Here is a 16,823-nt window from a genome sequence, read left to right as displayed (position 1 = left end):
CTGCTTGTGACATTATCATGGGAGCTTGAGTTCAGAGCACTTGAGTATTACTTCAAATTCTTCCATTGACAAAGAGTTCTAAATTTAGCTGCTCAATGGAGGTCTCCCAAATTAGGCAGACTGAACAGGCAGGCTTTCAGCGATTAGCTCCCTGCCTCCTATCATGCTGTGGGTCCTGGGACCACACACCAGCACTCTCTTATCTCTGTACAGGGCCCCAGGCAGCACTTCCGTCTGAGAGTCCTTTTCTAACCTATGATGGCACAGTACAGTTAACTTATTATGGTACTGTAATGAAGTGATAGAAAATTATTATTGTAATAATTCAACTCACAAGTAACTACATCTGGAAATTCAGAGAACATCACCAAGGTTTAAAGCATGGGAGAGCTGAGTTTGTAAGAAATTGGAAAACAGGTAAACTCACTAGTCCTCTGTGCCACTATAAGTCAATTTTGATTTAGAGTTGAGGCTGGGATGTACTGCTTGGGTCTCCACATGTGACAGAGCTTAAATGTGCATTGTTTTGTCTTATTATTTTATGACAGTACATTATAGGGGGATTCCTCACCTTCACATTCGTCAGTGTGAGGATATTGGCAGAATTTGCTCCGACTGATTATAGTTTTGATTTAATCTTATTTATTTACACACAAATAAATGAAGATGCATTTCAGTCTGCCTAGTGTAGTCACACTGTCTGGTGTGATCATGTGTCATGTCTGGTGTGATACAGTAAATGAGCTTCTGATAATGTTGATGGGGTTGGCCATTAAAAGCGTGCAGGTGCTGCGTATGGGTTTGCTTATGATGGCAGCGGGCATGCCTGATCAATCTTCTGATCACATATGTTTGCAAGCCAGAGGATGGAAACCCTGACCATTTCACTGTTCACCTTCTGGTGCTGCATTTAGGTTCCCCAAAACATTTCTCAGGGCTGTATATGTCATCTACTCAAATATATAAACAACCCCATTCTTGCAAACGTCTTCTTTTGGTGGTGTTTTGGTATTTTTCAAATCCAAGAGATGTCAGCGGGCTTAAATGATGGGAGGGAGGGGCTTGGCTCTGCCCAGTATATCTTAATGGTTTTTTTGGTGTTGTATTGTTTTTATCTCATTAATCACTGTCCCCAAAGCACTTACCACTGGATATAAAATTGTGTGCATTTGTGCTTAATTATTCATTTAAATATGTTTATGTTTGTTTTATAGTGTAATACATGCAACTTTCAGTTACTTGAACAATAATGGGTTTGTTCTGATTTGGTCATAACACTAGATAATAGCACACATGCAGTGTCCTCCTAAAATAATGGTTATAAATTGGATTAATTGCCTCTTCCTAATATGAGAAAGACATCATGTTTTTGTTAATGAACGTAACCTATTTGATGCACTGGCCACTGTGTAAAGTGGTCTAGAAACATCCGTGGGCCGTAGAGGTGGCTATATTAGCCCTGTGAATCATGGGAGGCCTGACATTCTGGGTGTCCCCTTACATGCCATATAAGGCCCCCCCCTCCCGCCCCCCACCACAATGCATCAGTACTATCATTTTCTGCAGAGGGGCCGCTATTCTTAGGCTGTCACTCCAGCTCATCTGAGCAGGCAAGAACTCTCTTCTTCTGGGTCTCCCCTCTTTTCTGTCTATCACACTCATTATTTCTCTCTAGCTCTAGCTCAGGTGGGCCTACCCTGTTTGGTGTGGCGTGCCCCTTTTTATTCATCCTTTCTCGTTGCTGTTACTTTTTGAGGGGGTGAAACTTGTTCCTTTTTTTTTCTCTCCCAACATAACTTTTTACTCCCCCCCCCCCCTTTTTTCTGCTTTCAGAGGCTACCTGGCACCCCTCCACCTCAGTTTTTCCCGTCTGTTTGGTGGCTGAAGTTCAACCCCAAGGAAGCACCCGCAGAGGCGTTTTTGGACAATGAGTGCTTACACTGTGACTCTGGCTGGACCTTCGCCCTATGGCTTCCGCTTGCAAGGAGGCAAGGACTTCAACATGCCCCTCACCATATCCCGGGTAAGGGCCCCCAGACGCCCACACTGCCTAAGGACACGTTTCAGTCGGCGGTTGTTCAGAAGCCCCTCAGATCTGATTGGGCCCATTCAGATTAGTCTGTGGCCTGCGTTAGAATGAGATGTACATAGCTGATGTCAATGACCAATGCAAATAAGATGTATTATATGCACATCTGCGAGCGATGCTTTAGAACAGATGCGCAGGATGCTCTGAATGCACTTAAGAGTTTGAGTGAGGATTTGGTTTGGTTTGAGCGTGGACATTCATGAAGCACTGTTGTGTTCTCTGTCCAGGGTGCATGAGGTGTTGACTTTACCCGTCATGTTGTGGTAATGTAACCTGAAGTTTTTCCACTGGCTTTCTCATGTTTATGACTCTTAGGACTTCTGGGTCTAGATTCCCTTTCTTTGCTGCTGAGCTATATATATATCACTATTTATCTGAAAATAATCAGTGGATAAGGGTGTTCAGTGTAAATTGTTCAGTGTAAGAGACATTATAGCTCTCCACATATGATTCCTGGAAGGACAGACCATGAAACAGTCAATGAGATGTAATTGGTAAAGCAACAGAATGCATATGTGGAGTATTTACTGTATCATTTCCTGGTTTTGCCTTTTGGTGACTGTGTGTGTGTGTGTGTGAGAGAGAGAGTGTGTGTGTGTGTGTGTGTGTGTGTCCATGTGTCTTTGTGAGCTAAAATGCTGCACTGTGCTCTGGTGGGAAAAGTCATTCAATAGTCAGGCTGACACGTAGAGAGGAAGACAGGTGGCAGGAGGCATCAGCTGGACACCCTGGGCATCAGGATGAGGCCCATTCTGTCACCCTTCCTGTCATGCTCGGTGGTCAGGAGAGACTCTGTCCACCCGTCCTCCGGTTCGGTCTTAACATATGTCACTCCCATGACATAATCCAACTTTTGCGGCATGCCATTTACAATGAACGTGCCAGCTACGCTCAGTGGAAAGTCATAATCACAATGCTTTAATGTAGAGGTCCAGAATTCCATTTTTACATCCAAGCATAGTTGGGTCCACTGGTTATCAATCACTCTACTTGGGATCCTTCTCTGGTTTGGCCAGAGTCTGGTTTTCGTGTCTGGTTGCGTGGGGTAGTAAGCATACCTAAATCCAGGGGAGTGAGTCAAGCGCGGGGCCAGAAGGCTTCCCCTCTGCAGTAGACACCCGGGAGCAGACGGCCTAGTCACTCACCACAGCGACAGGTGAGACCCAGAGCATGGATCTGCCCAAGGCAGCCTGGCAGACAGGCGGGGGTGCTCCTCTAAAAATACCCTCAAATAGGGACCCTTTTAGCTACGCCCAGGCGGGTGTTCTGCTGTTAGACACCAGATGTGAAGGAGACAGGTGGAAGTATGTGTGTGTGTGTGTGTGTGTGTGTGTGTGCGCGCGCATTAGTGTGCTGTTTTACATGTAGGAGTAGCATTTGTAAATGGCCACTTTAGCAGGTGCTAATGCTGTATTTAGTGTAATGGATGAAACGTTGTAAGATCTCTGACCTCACACTGATCTAATTGGATTATGATTTTTTAGAAAATTAATTTAGGAAGTTAGGAATTTAATTAATCACTACGTTATTAAATTCCATCATGTTTCATTTCGATTATTTTGTCAAGACTCAAAACAAATTTTTAAAAACAAATTTTAATTCAGGTGCTGCTCTATGGCGAGATGGCGAGTATTTTAATTTAATGAATATGTGTAATATCGGATATACAATATCAATACTTTAATTGAAATTACCTTTTGGGTATTTTGAAATTTGTATTGGATTGCAATGTATAATAAATTGTATCAAGACAATTTTTGGACCAGTATTTTTGTATTTTAAACAATGAAATCTATTTTTAAAATATATTTATTGCTAAATATAAATGCATATATTTAAAAAAAGATGATTAGGTTTAATAACTTTGATACTGTCTTCTTTTTTTATCACCCTGACTGTCACATATCACAGCACGATAAGGTCTTATCTGATAAGAACTATATTAACTTTCAGAGTGATAAATTGCAAAAGATTATCTGTCTATCTAGATAAGCCATTGTTTAACACCATGTCTGCACTAAAAGTGATGTGGCTTGAATGTAGTTGACCTTAGTCTTCAGCAGACCAAACATGGGTAACATGAGGCACTACATGAGGCAGTTCTCTGCTTCTGTTGCTGTGACTGCAGCTTCAATTTTAATATTTACATGTTTTTAATTGTAATATTGGGGGGGGGGGGGGGGGGGACATAATTTTTTTAATATTATTGTAATAAATTATAGTCATCCTTAACAAAATTACATAATCTGTGCATCTGCTACCTTTACATCAGATTGTTTAGTATTTTCATGAGTATGACTGAAAACACCATCCTGTGCCAGGCTTCTGTGGTTCAATGGCTAGTGCAGGTCACACATGATCCTACTTTGTTAGTCATGGGTTTGATCTCCAGGCACTAACACTGATTAAATACATAGCTAAGTCGCTTTTGTGCGCTTAAGTGTGTCTGCCAAGGCTTGTGAATGTAAATAGGTGAAATATAAATTGGTAACCAAATAAAGCGTGAGTAAAATGTGAGCAGTGGTGTGACCTCATGTGAACTCAGCATGCTAATTCTTAGCTCATGCCATGTTTGTTTTTGTTTCACATATCTAATAAGGACAGATTGGTTAAGATCTTAATGATGCTTTTACATTGCTTATCACATTTTTCAGAATCATCGCAAAACAAAACTCTGAATTTCAGAATTATAAAAGTGTCAGATTTTTTCAGAATGGAACAATGTAATGTGGAACTCGTGGAGAAGCAAATGAGGTATTGGAGACAAAGACTGGGGGGGAAATGGTGAAACAACAAATAAAAGGAAAAGGAAACAAAAGAATAAAAATGGATGGCACAGAAAACACGAGCTTGCAACTTTCATCTAACCGAAAGCAGCAGATGAGAGATATAAATACCTCCATGGTGCAGTTTGGATGAAGAGCAAATGGAAGGAGCATTTGAGCTCTGCTCTACCTTCAGGCATTCACCTTGTAAAGGAGAATGAGGCTAACATGAGATTTGGGGCATAGCACCATGTCCTGTGAAGGTAGTGCAATGAATGTGTAAGTTCAACTGTTCAACTGTGCAAGAACCTATCAACAGATAGGTTCATTCTTTGTTTTAAAATTTGACTATCCTCTCTATAATTTCGTGGAATGGCTTTCAAACTGATCTGAATAATGATAAAAAGCTGGAAAAGTTGTTTCTGTGTACAAATGCAGTTTTGAGGTAAATTAGTTTGAATCTTGGAGAAAATCATAGTCTGGTGAAGATATTCGTCATAGCATTGCCAGACCAATAGGTTTAATGACTGTTGGGCTGTGTAATTGCTGTTCATTGTAATGTAGTGGTGATAACATTTTTAGTGAACAAACTCTCGTCAAAGTGGACGCCGTGGTATAACTCGTCATTAGTGACCAGTAATAAACAGATTACACATTGTGTGGTCTTTCCGTTTGGTCTGGATTTAGATCACCATGTTGTGGGGTTATGTTTCCTCGTATTTTGTGGCAAAGCCCTGTGACATTTGATCTAACACCACTGTGCTGTCAGAAATTTGTTTGGCTCTGATTGGGTGACAGACTGAAACATCAACCAGGTTATCCTTAATTCCTGATATAACACTTTTGGAATGCTTTACTATTTATGTACTTCTACAATAGACCCACCATTATAAATTATTAGGTATATGTGTGTTGTTTGTGTGTGTTTAAATTGATATTTCAGAGTACCGATAGTTTTTTTTATTTTTTATTTTTTATTTTTTTATTTTTTTGGTATTTCATTGTGCTCAAACCATTAGCATGTTTAAATATGCATTGATGGCTATGATTCAGATGGCATTTATTTACTGATTTGTGTCCCCCTCCTCAAAGGCATTGAGCTGGGTCTGAATCTGATCTGCATTCATTCTTAGGTGTGGGTTTTATGATATTGTCATGGCTGGTGATAGGCTATGGAAGACGGAAGAGCCTGAGTCTCACGTTTAGGATCAGCGAGCCCCCTGTTGGGTGCTTTGCTTCTGTAGTGAGGCTTTTCAGCACGTCCTCCCTATGCAGCCCTAGAGTCACCGTCTGACTGAATATTGAAATATGTCTGCATATGTGTTTTTGTACCAACCGTGTGCATTTGTGAAATCACTGATCTGCCCATCCAATCTCTGCATGCTCTTTTGTGGCACCATTTGAAACAGTGGCCCAACAGAAGTAATTGACCTCATGTTGCATATGCCATTTGACACTCCGTATTGCCATTGTGTTGCAATTTATTTGCATCCATCCCTAATAATCGGTTTCATTCCTCTGCCTGTCCAGCTGTTCATTGTCTTACAATATGAGTTCTGAAGGCTTTTATTTAGTATTTGGGGTTTCAATCAGTGACCTTGTGGTTGTGGACGTCAAATAACTTTTGTGTGGGATTCGTCAGACTGCTGAAATGTTTCATCTCCTTCTGGAACAATTTGAGGTGATTTTTCAACAGCCTACAGTAGATCTCCTCTCCTGTACCCAATGACTCTTGGGCCTAGGCATGTGATCCAGGACTACAGACATCTCTCATTCATGTTTGTACCAACTAATGATCATGTCTTAAGCCCATCATCCCCCAGTCATGGCATAAGTCTGACTGTCCAGCCAGCCATCAGATAACACGCCGCTCATGTTGGCTCTTTGTGGACAGATCACCTGCATACCAGCAGGCTTGGAGCCCCCAGCCCTGCCTCCAGCCCCGCCCCCAGCCCCCAGCCCCGCCCCCAGCCCCACCCCCAGCCCCACCCCCAGCCCCGCCTCCAGCCCCACCCCCAGCCTCGCCCTGACCTGCTCTGTGGCATGAGAGCCAGTGGCTGAGTGTGCTGACAGGGACAGCTGTTTTTAGCACCCTGCTGAAGGTCAGGTCAGCACTATTGGAGAGACTGTGAGGGTTATATATACCAGCAGCAAATGTCCAACACACATCTCAACCAATTTATGTGAAAACAGCTTTGGAAACCTCAGTCATCCAGTAGATTCAAAACTTTATTTCATCTTACAACTGGGAATTAGCCTAAATTTGATTGACACATTGAAAACTAAAGCATTTCAGATGGATAACAATCAAAAGCTTTTGCATTTCAGAATGTTGTTCTATATCAGAATGTCAGAATCTATATTCTGCCATATTTACCTATGGCTTTAAATAAGTCTGACAATTATTTGTCAGACTTATTTAAGTCAGACAATTATTAATAAGTCTGACTATTTTGCTGTTTGGGGAAGGTGGAGATATTGGGCCTAACACATTTTTCTGTTCAAGTACTGCTGTATCAAATGTGCTGGCAGATATTTGTGTTCCCTACTGAGACACTGTGACGTCAGGGTTGTTTCAGTATTCAGTATGTTTGAATTGCGCCCTTTGTACAGTACATCACGTGTTTCTAATAATGCCATGGCGAATGTCAGGAGTGATCACACACTCCTCACGTCCTGCTGCAACCGCAGGCTTCGTCTATCAGATCCTCGTCTCTCTCACTGCCCCACTTTATCGCTGCTTTCACTGGCATGCAGAACAAGCCTTTTGTGTGTGTGTGTGTGTGTGTGTGTGTGTAAGTGAACTGGAGATCTGAACTGGCATATCAGCCACCCTTTCAGCCAGGCATCAGCTGTAACGGGCGGAGAGGCGGAGTGGTGTTTGTGATCCGTTCCTGGTAATCCTCTCCACACCCTCTCAAGGCCTCTGCTGTCCCAGACCTCCTTCCTTTTCTTCTCACTGTTAGCTTTGCTAAGCCAGGCGTGGAACTGATGGGGCATTGAGGGCACGGCTGCAGCTTACAGCTAATGAAGCGGCCAGCGGCGCTAGTATCTCGATAGCTAAATGGCTGTAGTCCCAGCTGAATGAGCAACAATTACTCAGATTCCTGTCCAAATAATTATGCTCCCTCACGTTTGGTTTTGGATCACCGAAATCCACATTTTGAATTTGTAGAAACATGTCGGTTGAAGCTGTGCCTTTTGATAATGGCAAACTACCAGACATGAAGAGCTCTCTGTGCTCCTGCAAGCTGAGTAGTTATGTCCCCTGATAGGCACTTTGGATATTTCAGTGAATCAAATACAAGTGGCAGTGCCCTGTGTTGCTGAATGGATCATTTTGAATGAAACGAGGGGCATACTTAAGTGACAGTGGGCCTGTCGGAGGCCTAGCTAATCACACAGCTACTGGCATCTGAACCGAAAATGAGGAACTTCGCAGCCAAAGGTCAAAGTCCTTCATTAAGGTTCCTGGTTGTCAAGCAAGAAGCGTCCCTGGAATCACTGTCTTTGTTGCCCATTCTAACCTTTACATTGGTGTCAGGACTATCCCCCGACTGCAACAGCCAATTACAGAGCAGTGTGAGGAGTGTCTATAGATAAGCCCCGCCTCCTATTCACAGTGGCCGGTGCAAAGACTCGCCATACGAATTCAGCTGTCAGGCTGGAAAAGAGCCAACCATTCACTCAGCTGTAGACATGTGTCTCTTCTCCTAGCCAACCTACGCTGCCCCAACATTCCAAAGCCTTTAAGCTGCACTCATTCTGCTGTAAGAAAACAGGCAAAATCCAGATGAATATTCAAATAAGATCACCCTCCTCTAATTAGCATGGCTTACACAGACAGGCCAGCACCAGACTCAGCATATGATACAGTCTAAAAGTATTTGTGAAACAGTGCCAGCAGCTAATGTATCCTTGGCCCAGAGAGGGTCGTTATAGGAAGATCATGAGCAGCAGGCTTGAACCTGAGCAGGGTAATTAATAGCAGCAAAAATGGGGGCAAAGCCAGTCATAAACTAAACCATGGCACTTAGGGTGACTACAGGGCTCTTACCAGTCACACGCTCTAAATAGAGGTGTGACCCAGCTCAATCAGATGTGGGATTGCATATTAGATGCAAGATGGGCAGACAGCACACAGGTTGTTGCTGCTGGAACCTTTAGAGAATTAACGGGCTGGTCTCTCTAGGTAGGAGCCATACAGTACGTTGGAATGGTAGCCACAGTGTAGCCTTTAAAATCAATGCTGATGCTCTGTTACATCTGTTACAGTGATGCTCTGTTACATCTGTTACAGTGATGCTCTGTTATTTTACATTAGTCATGTGAAGCCCGTGTTGAGACTAGGAGGAACTGTGAAGGATTAAAAATGAATGGTGTGAAGTTATGTACTGCAAGCCCCAAACCTCCCCAACACCGCTGAGAAAACACACGTAACGTTATGCTTCAGGTGTCTGTGAAGGTTTAGTTTGACAGCCCATACTCCTGATGCATTGTTCTCCTTGATTCCTGGTTGAATGAGATGGATAAATTGGCATAGCCAAAAATACACACACACACACACACACACACACACACACACACACACACACACACACACACACACACACACACACACACACACACACACATACTTCCACCTGTCTCCTTCACATCTGGCGTCTAACAGCAGAACACCCACGTTGTGTTGTAGCGATGTAGGGTGTAAAGCTGAAAGCCCTCCATGTTGTAGTTGATGTAGGGTGTAAAGCTGAAAGCCCCCCATGTTGTAGTGATGCAGGGTGTAAAGCTGAAAGCCCCCCATGTTGTAGTGATGCAGGGTGTAAAGCTGAAAGCCCCCCATGTTGTAGTGATGCAGGGTGTAAAGCTGAAAGCCCCCCATGTTGTAGTGATGCAGGGTGTAAAGCTGAAAGCCCCCCATGTTGTAGTGATGCAGGGTGTAAAGCTGAAAGCCCCCCATGTTGTAGTGATGTAGGGTGTAAAGCTGAAAGCCCCCCATGTTGTAGTGATGCAGGGTGTAAAGCTGAAAGCCCCCCATGTTGTGGTGATGTAGGGTGTCAAGCTGAAAGCCCCCCATGTTGTAGTGATGTAGGGTGTAAAGCTGAAAGCCCCCCATGTTGTGGTGATGTAGGGTGTAAAGCTGAAAGCCCCCCATGTTGTAGTGATGTAGGGTGTAAAGCTGAAAGCCCTCCATGTTGTAGTGATGCAGGGTGTAAAGCTGAAAGCCCCCCATGTTGTAGTGATGTAGGGTGTAAAGCTGAAAGCCCCCCATGTTGTAGTGATGTAGGGTGTAAAGCTGAAAGCCCCCCATGTTGTAGTGATGTAGGGTGTAAAGCTGAAAGCCCCCCATGTTGTAGTGATGTAGGGTGTAAAGCTGAAAGCCCCCCATGTTGTAGCGATGTAGGGTGTAAAGCTGAAAGCCCCCCATGTTGTAGTGATGTAGGGTGTAAAGCTGAAAGCCCCCCATGTTGTAGTGATGTAGGGTGTAAAGCTGAAAGCCCCTCCATGTTGTAGTGATGTAGGGTGTAAAGCTGAAAGCCCCCCATGTTGTAGTGATGTAGGGTGTAAAGCTGAAAGCCCTCCATGTTGTAGTGATGTAGGGTGTAAAGCTGAAAGCCCCCCATGTTGTAGTGATGTAGGGTGTAAAGCTGAAAGCCCCCCATGTTGTAGTGATGTAGGGTGTAAAGCTGAAAGCCCCCCATGTTGTAGTGATGTAGGGTGTAAAGCTGAAAGCCCCCCATGTTGTAGTGATGTAGGGTGTAAAGCTGAAAGCCCTCCATGTTGTAGTGATGTAGAACCCAGCAGAACCACAGCCAGCATTTAGCTGTTTGAAGACCGAGACCCTCAAATGAACTGAGCGGAATCCCGTACGCACCTGCCTGGTTCAATACCAGCGCTAGACTTCCGGGGATCCGATTTCCTGCACTTGGTTCAGACGCTTGCCTAGCTGTGTTTTTAAAGTGCATAGATATGCGGGCATTGTGATGAAAGGGCTGCGTTGTGTGTCCACAGATCACACCCGGCAGCAAAGCTGCCGCAGGAAACCTGATACAGGGTGACATCATCGTCGCCATCGATGGCGTCAGCACTGACGGGATGACCCACCTGGAGGCCCAGAACAAGATTAAGTGTGCCAACTTCAACCTGGCCCTCACCCTGCAGAGGTACTGTGCCCTGCTCTGTGTGTGTGTGTGTGTGTGTGTGTGTGTGTGTGTGTGTGTGTGTGTGTGTGTGTGTGTGTGTGTGTGTGTGAGATAATGAGGGGATATGTATGTGAGCATCAGCACACTGGCTTTGCCATTTTAGCCATGTGCAAACACATGATTGTTATGATTTTTAATGTCAAAAACATTTACAGAATAGAAACATTTACAGTATTTTGATGGGACATCTCTCAGCTCTGTTAGCACACAAATGAAGGATATCATTTTATAACTTATGATGTATATAGCAACACTGCTCATAGTTATTGCTTCTAATAGTGTAGGGGCCTTTCACTGGAACAGAATACTACATCAAAACATATATCATAAACATCTTGAGGACATTGCAATTTCTGATGGATGTCCTCTTGTGGGACTTACTATTGATGAATAAATTCCTTTTTAAAAATTACATTTGCATGTGTGCATGTGTAATGCACCAGGGATCTACACTACTTGGGCTAACATGCTCTCCATAAGCCAGTGTCAGTCCTGTTTATTCTTACAGTAATACTCAATCAGAGAGGGACACTGTGAGCTGGTCAGCTGACCAAGCTGGTACAGTGCATCTTGACAGACCTTTCTGTAATTTCACCAGAAGTTCAAATTCACTTAGATTTATACAGTACGTTTTACATTGATGTACTGGCAAGGGAAAACTTGCTAAAAGCTAGAGGAACGTTGAGAGAACGCAAGACTCAGAAGGAGAACACAGCCTCCCACACTCAATCCAGAACCACTAAAATACAGAATGGTGGATTGTAGCAAAGGAAAGAGTGCAGCAACCACGTGGCGGGACAAACGAGACACACGTTTACCTGGGGGACATTCTCCGTCCCTCTTCATCAGCGGGGGGCAGTCAGACTGTCCTCCAGTAGGGGCAGGTCCCTGCCACATGAATATAGAAGCTAGGTGAGCATCAGTGGGCTGAAGTTTTCATGTGAAGAACCGACGAGTGGTTCCAGTCAGAGCGTAAACCCAGTCAAGCAAGAGTGCAGAGTGACGTGGTAATGATGGACTGTGCATTCGCCGCTATGACACATGCAGGTGAATACTGGAATATATATATATATATATATATTGCTTTCAGTCTGAATCCACCATAGAATGTGAAAGTCAAGTGCTGTGACAGACTTTGAATGGGGCGTGGTCATGTCATCTGTGTTAGACCAGCCAGGTCAGTCTTCTGGGTTTCCCTCATGCAACGGTGTTGACAGTACACAGAAGTACGTCCAGCAGGAGGTTGGCAAGAAACGTTCTTAGCAGAGACAGTCAAGAAAAATGCCTGTGATCTGTCTAGTGTCCAAACACACAACTCAGCACAAGGCTGAGTGACGTTGCTATTCCAGAAACAGAAGGGCAAGAGTCCAGAAGCAAAAGAGTGTCAGAATGGATCACTGAGCAGTGGAAAACATGACATGGTTAGATGATGGGCAGCTCAGAAATTGGCATGAGCAGCATGAATCACAGAGCCCCTTCAGTCAGGTGTCCATAGTTCAGGCTGGTGCAGGTGTGGGAAATGTTTGGGTCCTCTGAGCCTTGTGGATGGATGTTTGGATGCTAGGGATTAGATAAACATTGTGGCAGACTAAGTTCAGTGTGATGGTTTATCCTATAACCAAAGGACACTTTCAGCAGGACCCCCATGCCACACGGCTTGTGTAGAAACGGACTGGTTCCATGAACGTGACGATGAGTTTTCTTTGCTTCCCAGGCCTTCACACTCCCCACACCTTAATCCTACAGAACATGAATGAAATGGACCGTTCATAGCATGTCACTATCTCGATCTAATTTGCGGCAACTGTGTGAAGCTCTCCTGTCCGCATGGGCCAAGATTCCTGCAAAATGATTTCAACACCTAGTGGAATCTATGCCACGATAAATTGCAGTGGTTCTGAATGCCAAAGGCTGTCCAGTAATCTCCTAGATGGCAGACTCTAAAAGTGGAAATTCAGTGTTCGATCAGTGCAGCAGGGACTCCAGCAGAGTCAGCAAAAGAAGAATCACACACACGACTCTGAATCTTCAGCTTCAGTGTCAACAACCCGTGAGAGTGGTGAATACACCCTCCTTAGCAAATATTGACCCTCTCCCATCAGGTGGTATGCAAGGCAAATCTTTTCAAGCATTCAGTAAAGTAACACGCCTCTCAGCACATTTACATACACAGGGTACCTAAAGCCATTTCTTTTTGGTTAATTCTTTTCTGATTCTTTTTATTGTCATACTCTTCTGGGAACACTGTGCATATAGAAAGTGTTTCCTATAAACACCATTCCAAAGTCCAGTTTATTTCACCAGAATGTATCACCTCCCTATGATCAATTGGGTGTCCTTTTGCTGCAAAAGTTATTTTTCAGTGAAGCCTGTGCAATTTTTCATTGTCCACAGACCTAGTTATTTGTGTCTGACTTTCGTTACATTTTTATCTACCAGTCCATCAGCACTGGTGAAGTCAGTCTGTCATGGTGCATGTAAAGAGTGATTTGCATCAGTATTCTCAAGTTAGGTTCATGTACAGTTGAATTACTCTAATTTTACCTCCCTGTCCAAGTATATTTATCAGGCTGTAATCTGTGACAGTAGGCTGTCAATCAAGCACGGTCTGTGGAATATTAGGACCTTAATGATCACAGTTAGGATCCATTTCTGTGTGGGTTTTAAAAATGGAAAAGTTTACTGAATGTTTAATATAACATTCAAGCTGACCAGACTGCTTTAGTCCTCATTTTCCTCCTTGGTTCTTTAAACGTTTTAATTTCAGGGCACTGATACAGCAATATAAACATTGTTGTGCTTATCAAAATGGGAGCTTGCCTGGTATGTTAGCTGCATAACATAAACCACTGTAATGTCAATTATTGTGCATCTGTCAACACTGTATGGAGTTTCTGCTAATTGGCACCTGCATACACCACATTTACCACATTTGTGGAGCAGCTCTCAAGTGTAAAGCCACGGAAGGCATTTTTTATTTTCTGTGGTCTGCGATGTTTCAAGCCTCCGTCTGACTTTTTTAAATTTTATTGCCTGATATTTTGCAGCATAAATGTCACCAGTGCTCACTGGTGGCTGTAGTAATTTGTTTGCTGTGTTGTGAGGCATTCATGTGTGCTTGCGTGTGTGTGATTGTGTTTGCGCTTGTGTTTGGAGAAAGTGCCACAATGTTTAGTCAGAGAAAAGGTCACAGGGCTTAATTTGCCTCAGTCAGGTAGTCAGAATACAGGCAGTTCTGCCCAGTAGAACAGATAAGATGTGGACACCAGACACACACACACACACACACACACACACACACACACACACACACACACACACACACACACACACACACACACACACACAAACACAAACACAAAATAAATAATTCACATGACCCTTCATACATTTCAGATGCTGCACATCCATTAACATTCAACATGCGTGCTGTCCTGGATCATGGTGAAATGACACAGTGGAGACTCTTCCACACTTTTAAAGAGCCCAATGTGAAGGAAACTGCTCTTCATGGCTGTATTTCCAACCACTGTAAAACAGCCAAGACCGTTTCCTTTCACACTGAAGGGGTAATAACCTACAGGAACGGCTTTAGAAGGGCCTGAGGATATCTGAGTATGAATCTCATGAAAAACCTTTCTTCTCAGTTGTCTCTTTGTGCTTGCAGTTTGATGTCAAACATTCAAAACATGCCTCTTCTTAGCTCGATAAGGAACATTTTGTTGGAATGCCATCTGTTACCAAGCAGAAGGGCTGACTGCTGACTCAGTGATTTGATCTAAACTTGTGGTATCATTCTTGCTGTGCTTTCAACTGTTTGAAGTCCAGTTTCTGTACATCTGGCTGATATTGTGGAAGAGATGCTCCCAATATCTTTAGATATGGAGCCTTGTAGAATGTACCATGGCCCCAGTGACTTTCAGCCATGTGCTGCTGTCAGCGTGGGACAGAACGTGATTCTGTTGCGTTCACAAAACGGCACGTCTCAGCCTATTATGGGACCTCCAGAAAAGCTTAATATAGGGTTTATATAGCATAATGAAAGACTGAGCAGCTTCACTGAGAAAGAGTGCAGAATTTATGATAAAACACTAATCACTCCCACTGATGGTGTTATACCCAAAGCTGTCTGCTCTGTCCAAAGAACAAACTTTACTTAATACCACTCATGCGTACACACTCATATGTGATTGGTTTGTTAGTCTTGACCAATCAGCAACCTTATGGAAATGGCCTAGGTAGAGGCAGAAGCTCTGGAAAAGCCAAGCACACAAGAACGAACCTTCGGAGACCAAACACGGCTACCAGACATCTCAGTCTCAGGCTGGAGAACGTGGAGTTTGCCTTCATTAGTCTCATAACTAACCATACCTGGCTGCTTAGCAACAGGGAGGAGTAAGTGGGTGGTGCTATAACAACCCTATCTCTGCCACAACATGAATTTGACTAGTTAGCTCTAGATGGGTGAATGTAATCGTAACGCTGTCCCAACACCACAATGAAAGTCACACAGTTCTCACAGCACATTTTGTATCCTGCAGTGTTGCATTTACAGATTTACAGTGTACACTAATGCACTTAAGCAATATTAATTGTATCAATGAAAGTAATTTAAATAACTTAAGTTGTTATAGTCCAGTGACTAAAGCCAAGTGATTTGTGTAATGTTTTATGATTGAGGAAACCTGTTGCATGATTGTTATTAAAGTATTTGGCAGACACCTTCCTCCACCTGACCTGCTTTTTGTTTCATCAGAAACTCTTGTCTCCTTTAACTTGGAACGTCTCCTGTTGTGTCCCAGGTCAAAGCGTCCTCCCCCTGTGTCCATGACTGCTCCAAGAATTGAAAATCCAGGGCCAATCATCCCCCACCAGAAGGTATACCGGCCCGTTTAATCAAACCCATTATGAAGATGTATTTCAGTCCAAGTGCAAATCCCGTTCCCCAATCTCACAGCGTCTCCAGCGTGAAGCTTACATAAACCCGAGGATGGGGAGAGAGTATCTAAGTCTAAATCTTAGGGAGACAGTATCTAAGTCTAAAGCTTAGGGAGAGAGTATCTAAGTCTAAATCTTAGGGAGAGAGTATCTAAATCCTCTTGGTTTTACTTGGCAATTTAACTTTTTCCCCCATTTTGAAAGTCTCATAATGCCCCCTAGTGGCGTAAAAACTGCAGGTTTGCTTTAGACAGCTGCAGCAGTGTGTAGAGTTTTTCCCCCTCACTCCATACTACATGTTTCTCCCCCTTTAAGGGTCAGCCTAATCAAATCAATGGCTGCCTTTCTACCACTGCTGAAACAAACTCCCACTGCACCAGCAAACAGGAGCCCAGCTTGGCCGCGGCGCTGTCCAGCAGAGGAAGGGCCACATCGCCACCTTCCCCAGGGGCCCAGTCAGCCCCCGGCCAAACCAGACAGCAGTATAACTGCCCCATTGGCCTTTACTCAGCTGAGACGCTGAGAGAAATGGCCATGCAGCAAGAGAGAGCTAAAAGCCAGGGTCCCGCCCAGCCACCGTGGTACGTAAGCAGGTGTTGAGACACTTAGCTAGTGCTAGCAGCCAGGTGTGGTAAGCCTCTCCAAATCCCACTGAAATACAAGCCTCCTGCTCATAATCTACACCTCATCATTGGTGAAATTATTAGTTTTGACCAGCAGAACAAAATTTCAAGGGCTCTCAAGTTGTATAGCTTAACCAACAATTATACACTCATGCCTGAAATGATGCAGTTTCCATAGATTCCACGATAGACCGCAGGGCTA

At 43.8% G+C, this 16,823-nt stretch overlaps 1 protein-coding gene across 19 annotated transcripts in view; it reads left to right on the top strand.

Moving 5' to 3' along the window:
• Positions 1-16,823, top strand: part of ldb3a (LIM domain binding 3a) — a 40,894-nt gene that overhangs the window by 2,282 nt on the left and 21,789 nt on the right. For 10 of the 19 annotated variants that reach the window (XM_076975127.1, XM_076975124.1, XM_076975119.1 and 7 more), the window contains exons 1-4: positions 1,592-1,686; positions 1,834-2,023; positions 10,870-11,021; positions 15,863-15,938. In XM_076975127.1, coding sequence (XP_076831242.1) covers positions 1,928-2,023; positions 10,870-11,021; positions 15,863-15,938 — 324 coding nt within the window. In that variant the 5' untranslated portion in view covers positions 1,592-1,686; positions 1,834-1,927. Of the gene's footprint in view, positions 1-1,554; positions 1,687-1,833; positions 2,024-10,869; positions 11,022-15,862; positions 15,939-16,313; positions 16,580-16,823 lie in introns of those variants that run through there. The other 9 variants (XM_076975123.1, XM_076975120.1, XM_076975118.1 and 6 more) reach the window with 3 other exon arrangements.

This window comes from Brachyhypopomus gauderio, chromosome 15 (assembly GCF_052324685.1).
Source record: "Brachyhypopomus gauderio isolate BG-103 chromosome 15, BGAUD_0.2, whole genome shotgun sequence".
Lineage (NCBI taxonomy): Eukaryota > Metazoa > Chordata > Actinopteri > Gymnotiformes > Hypopomidae > Brachyhypopomus > Brachyhypopomus gauderio.
This window is presented reverse-complemented; position numbering and strand designations above follow the sequence as displayed.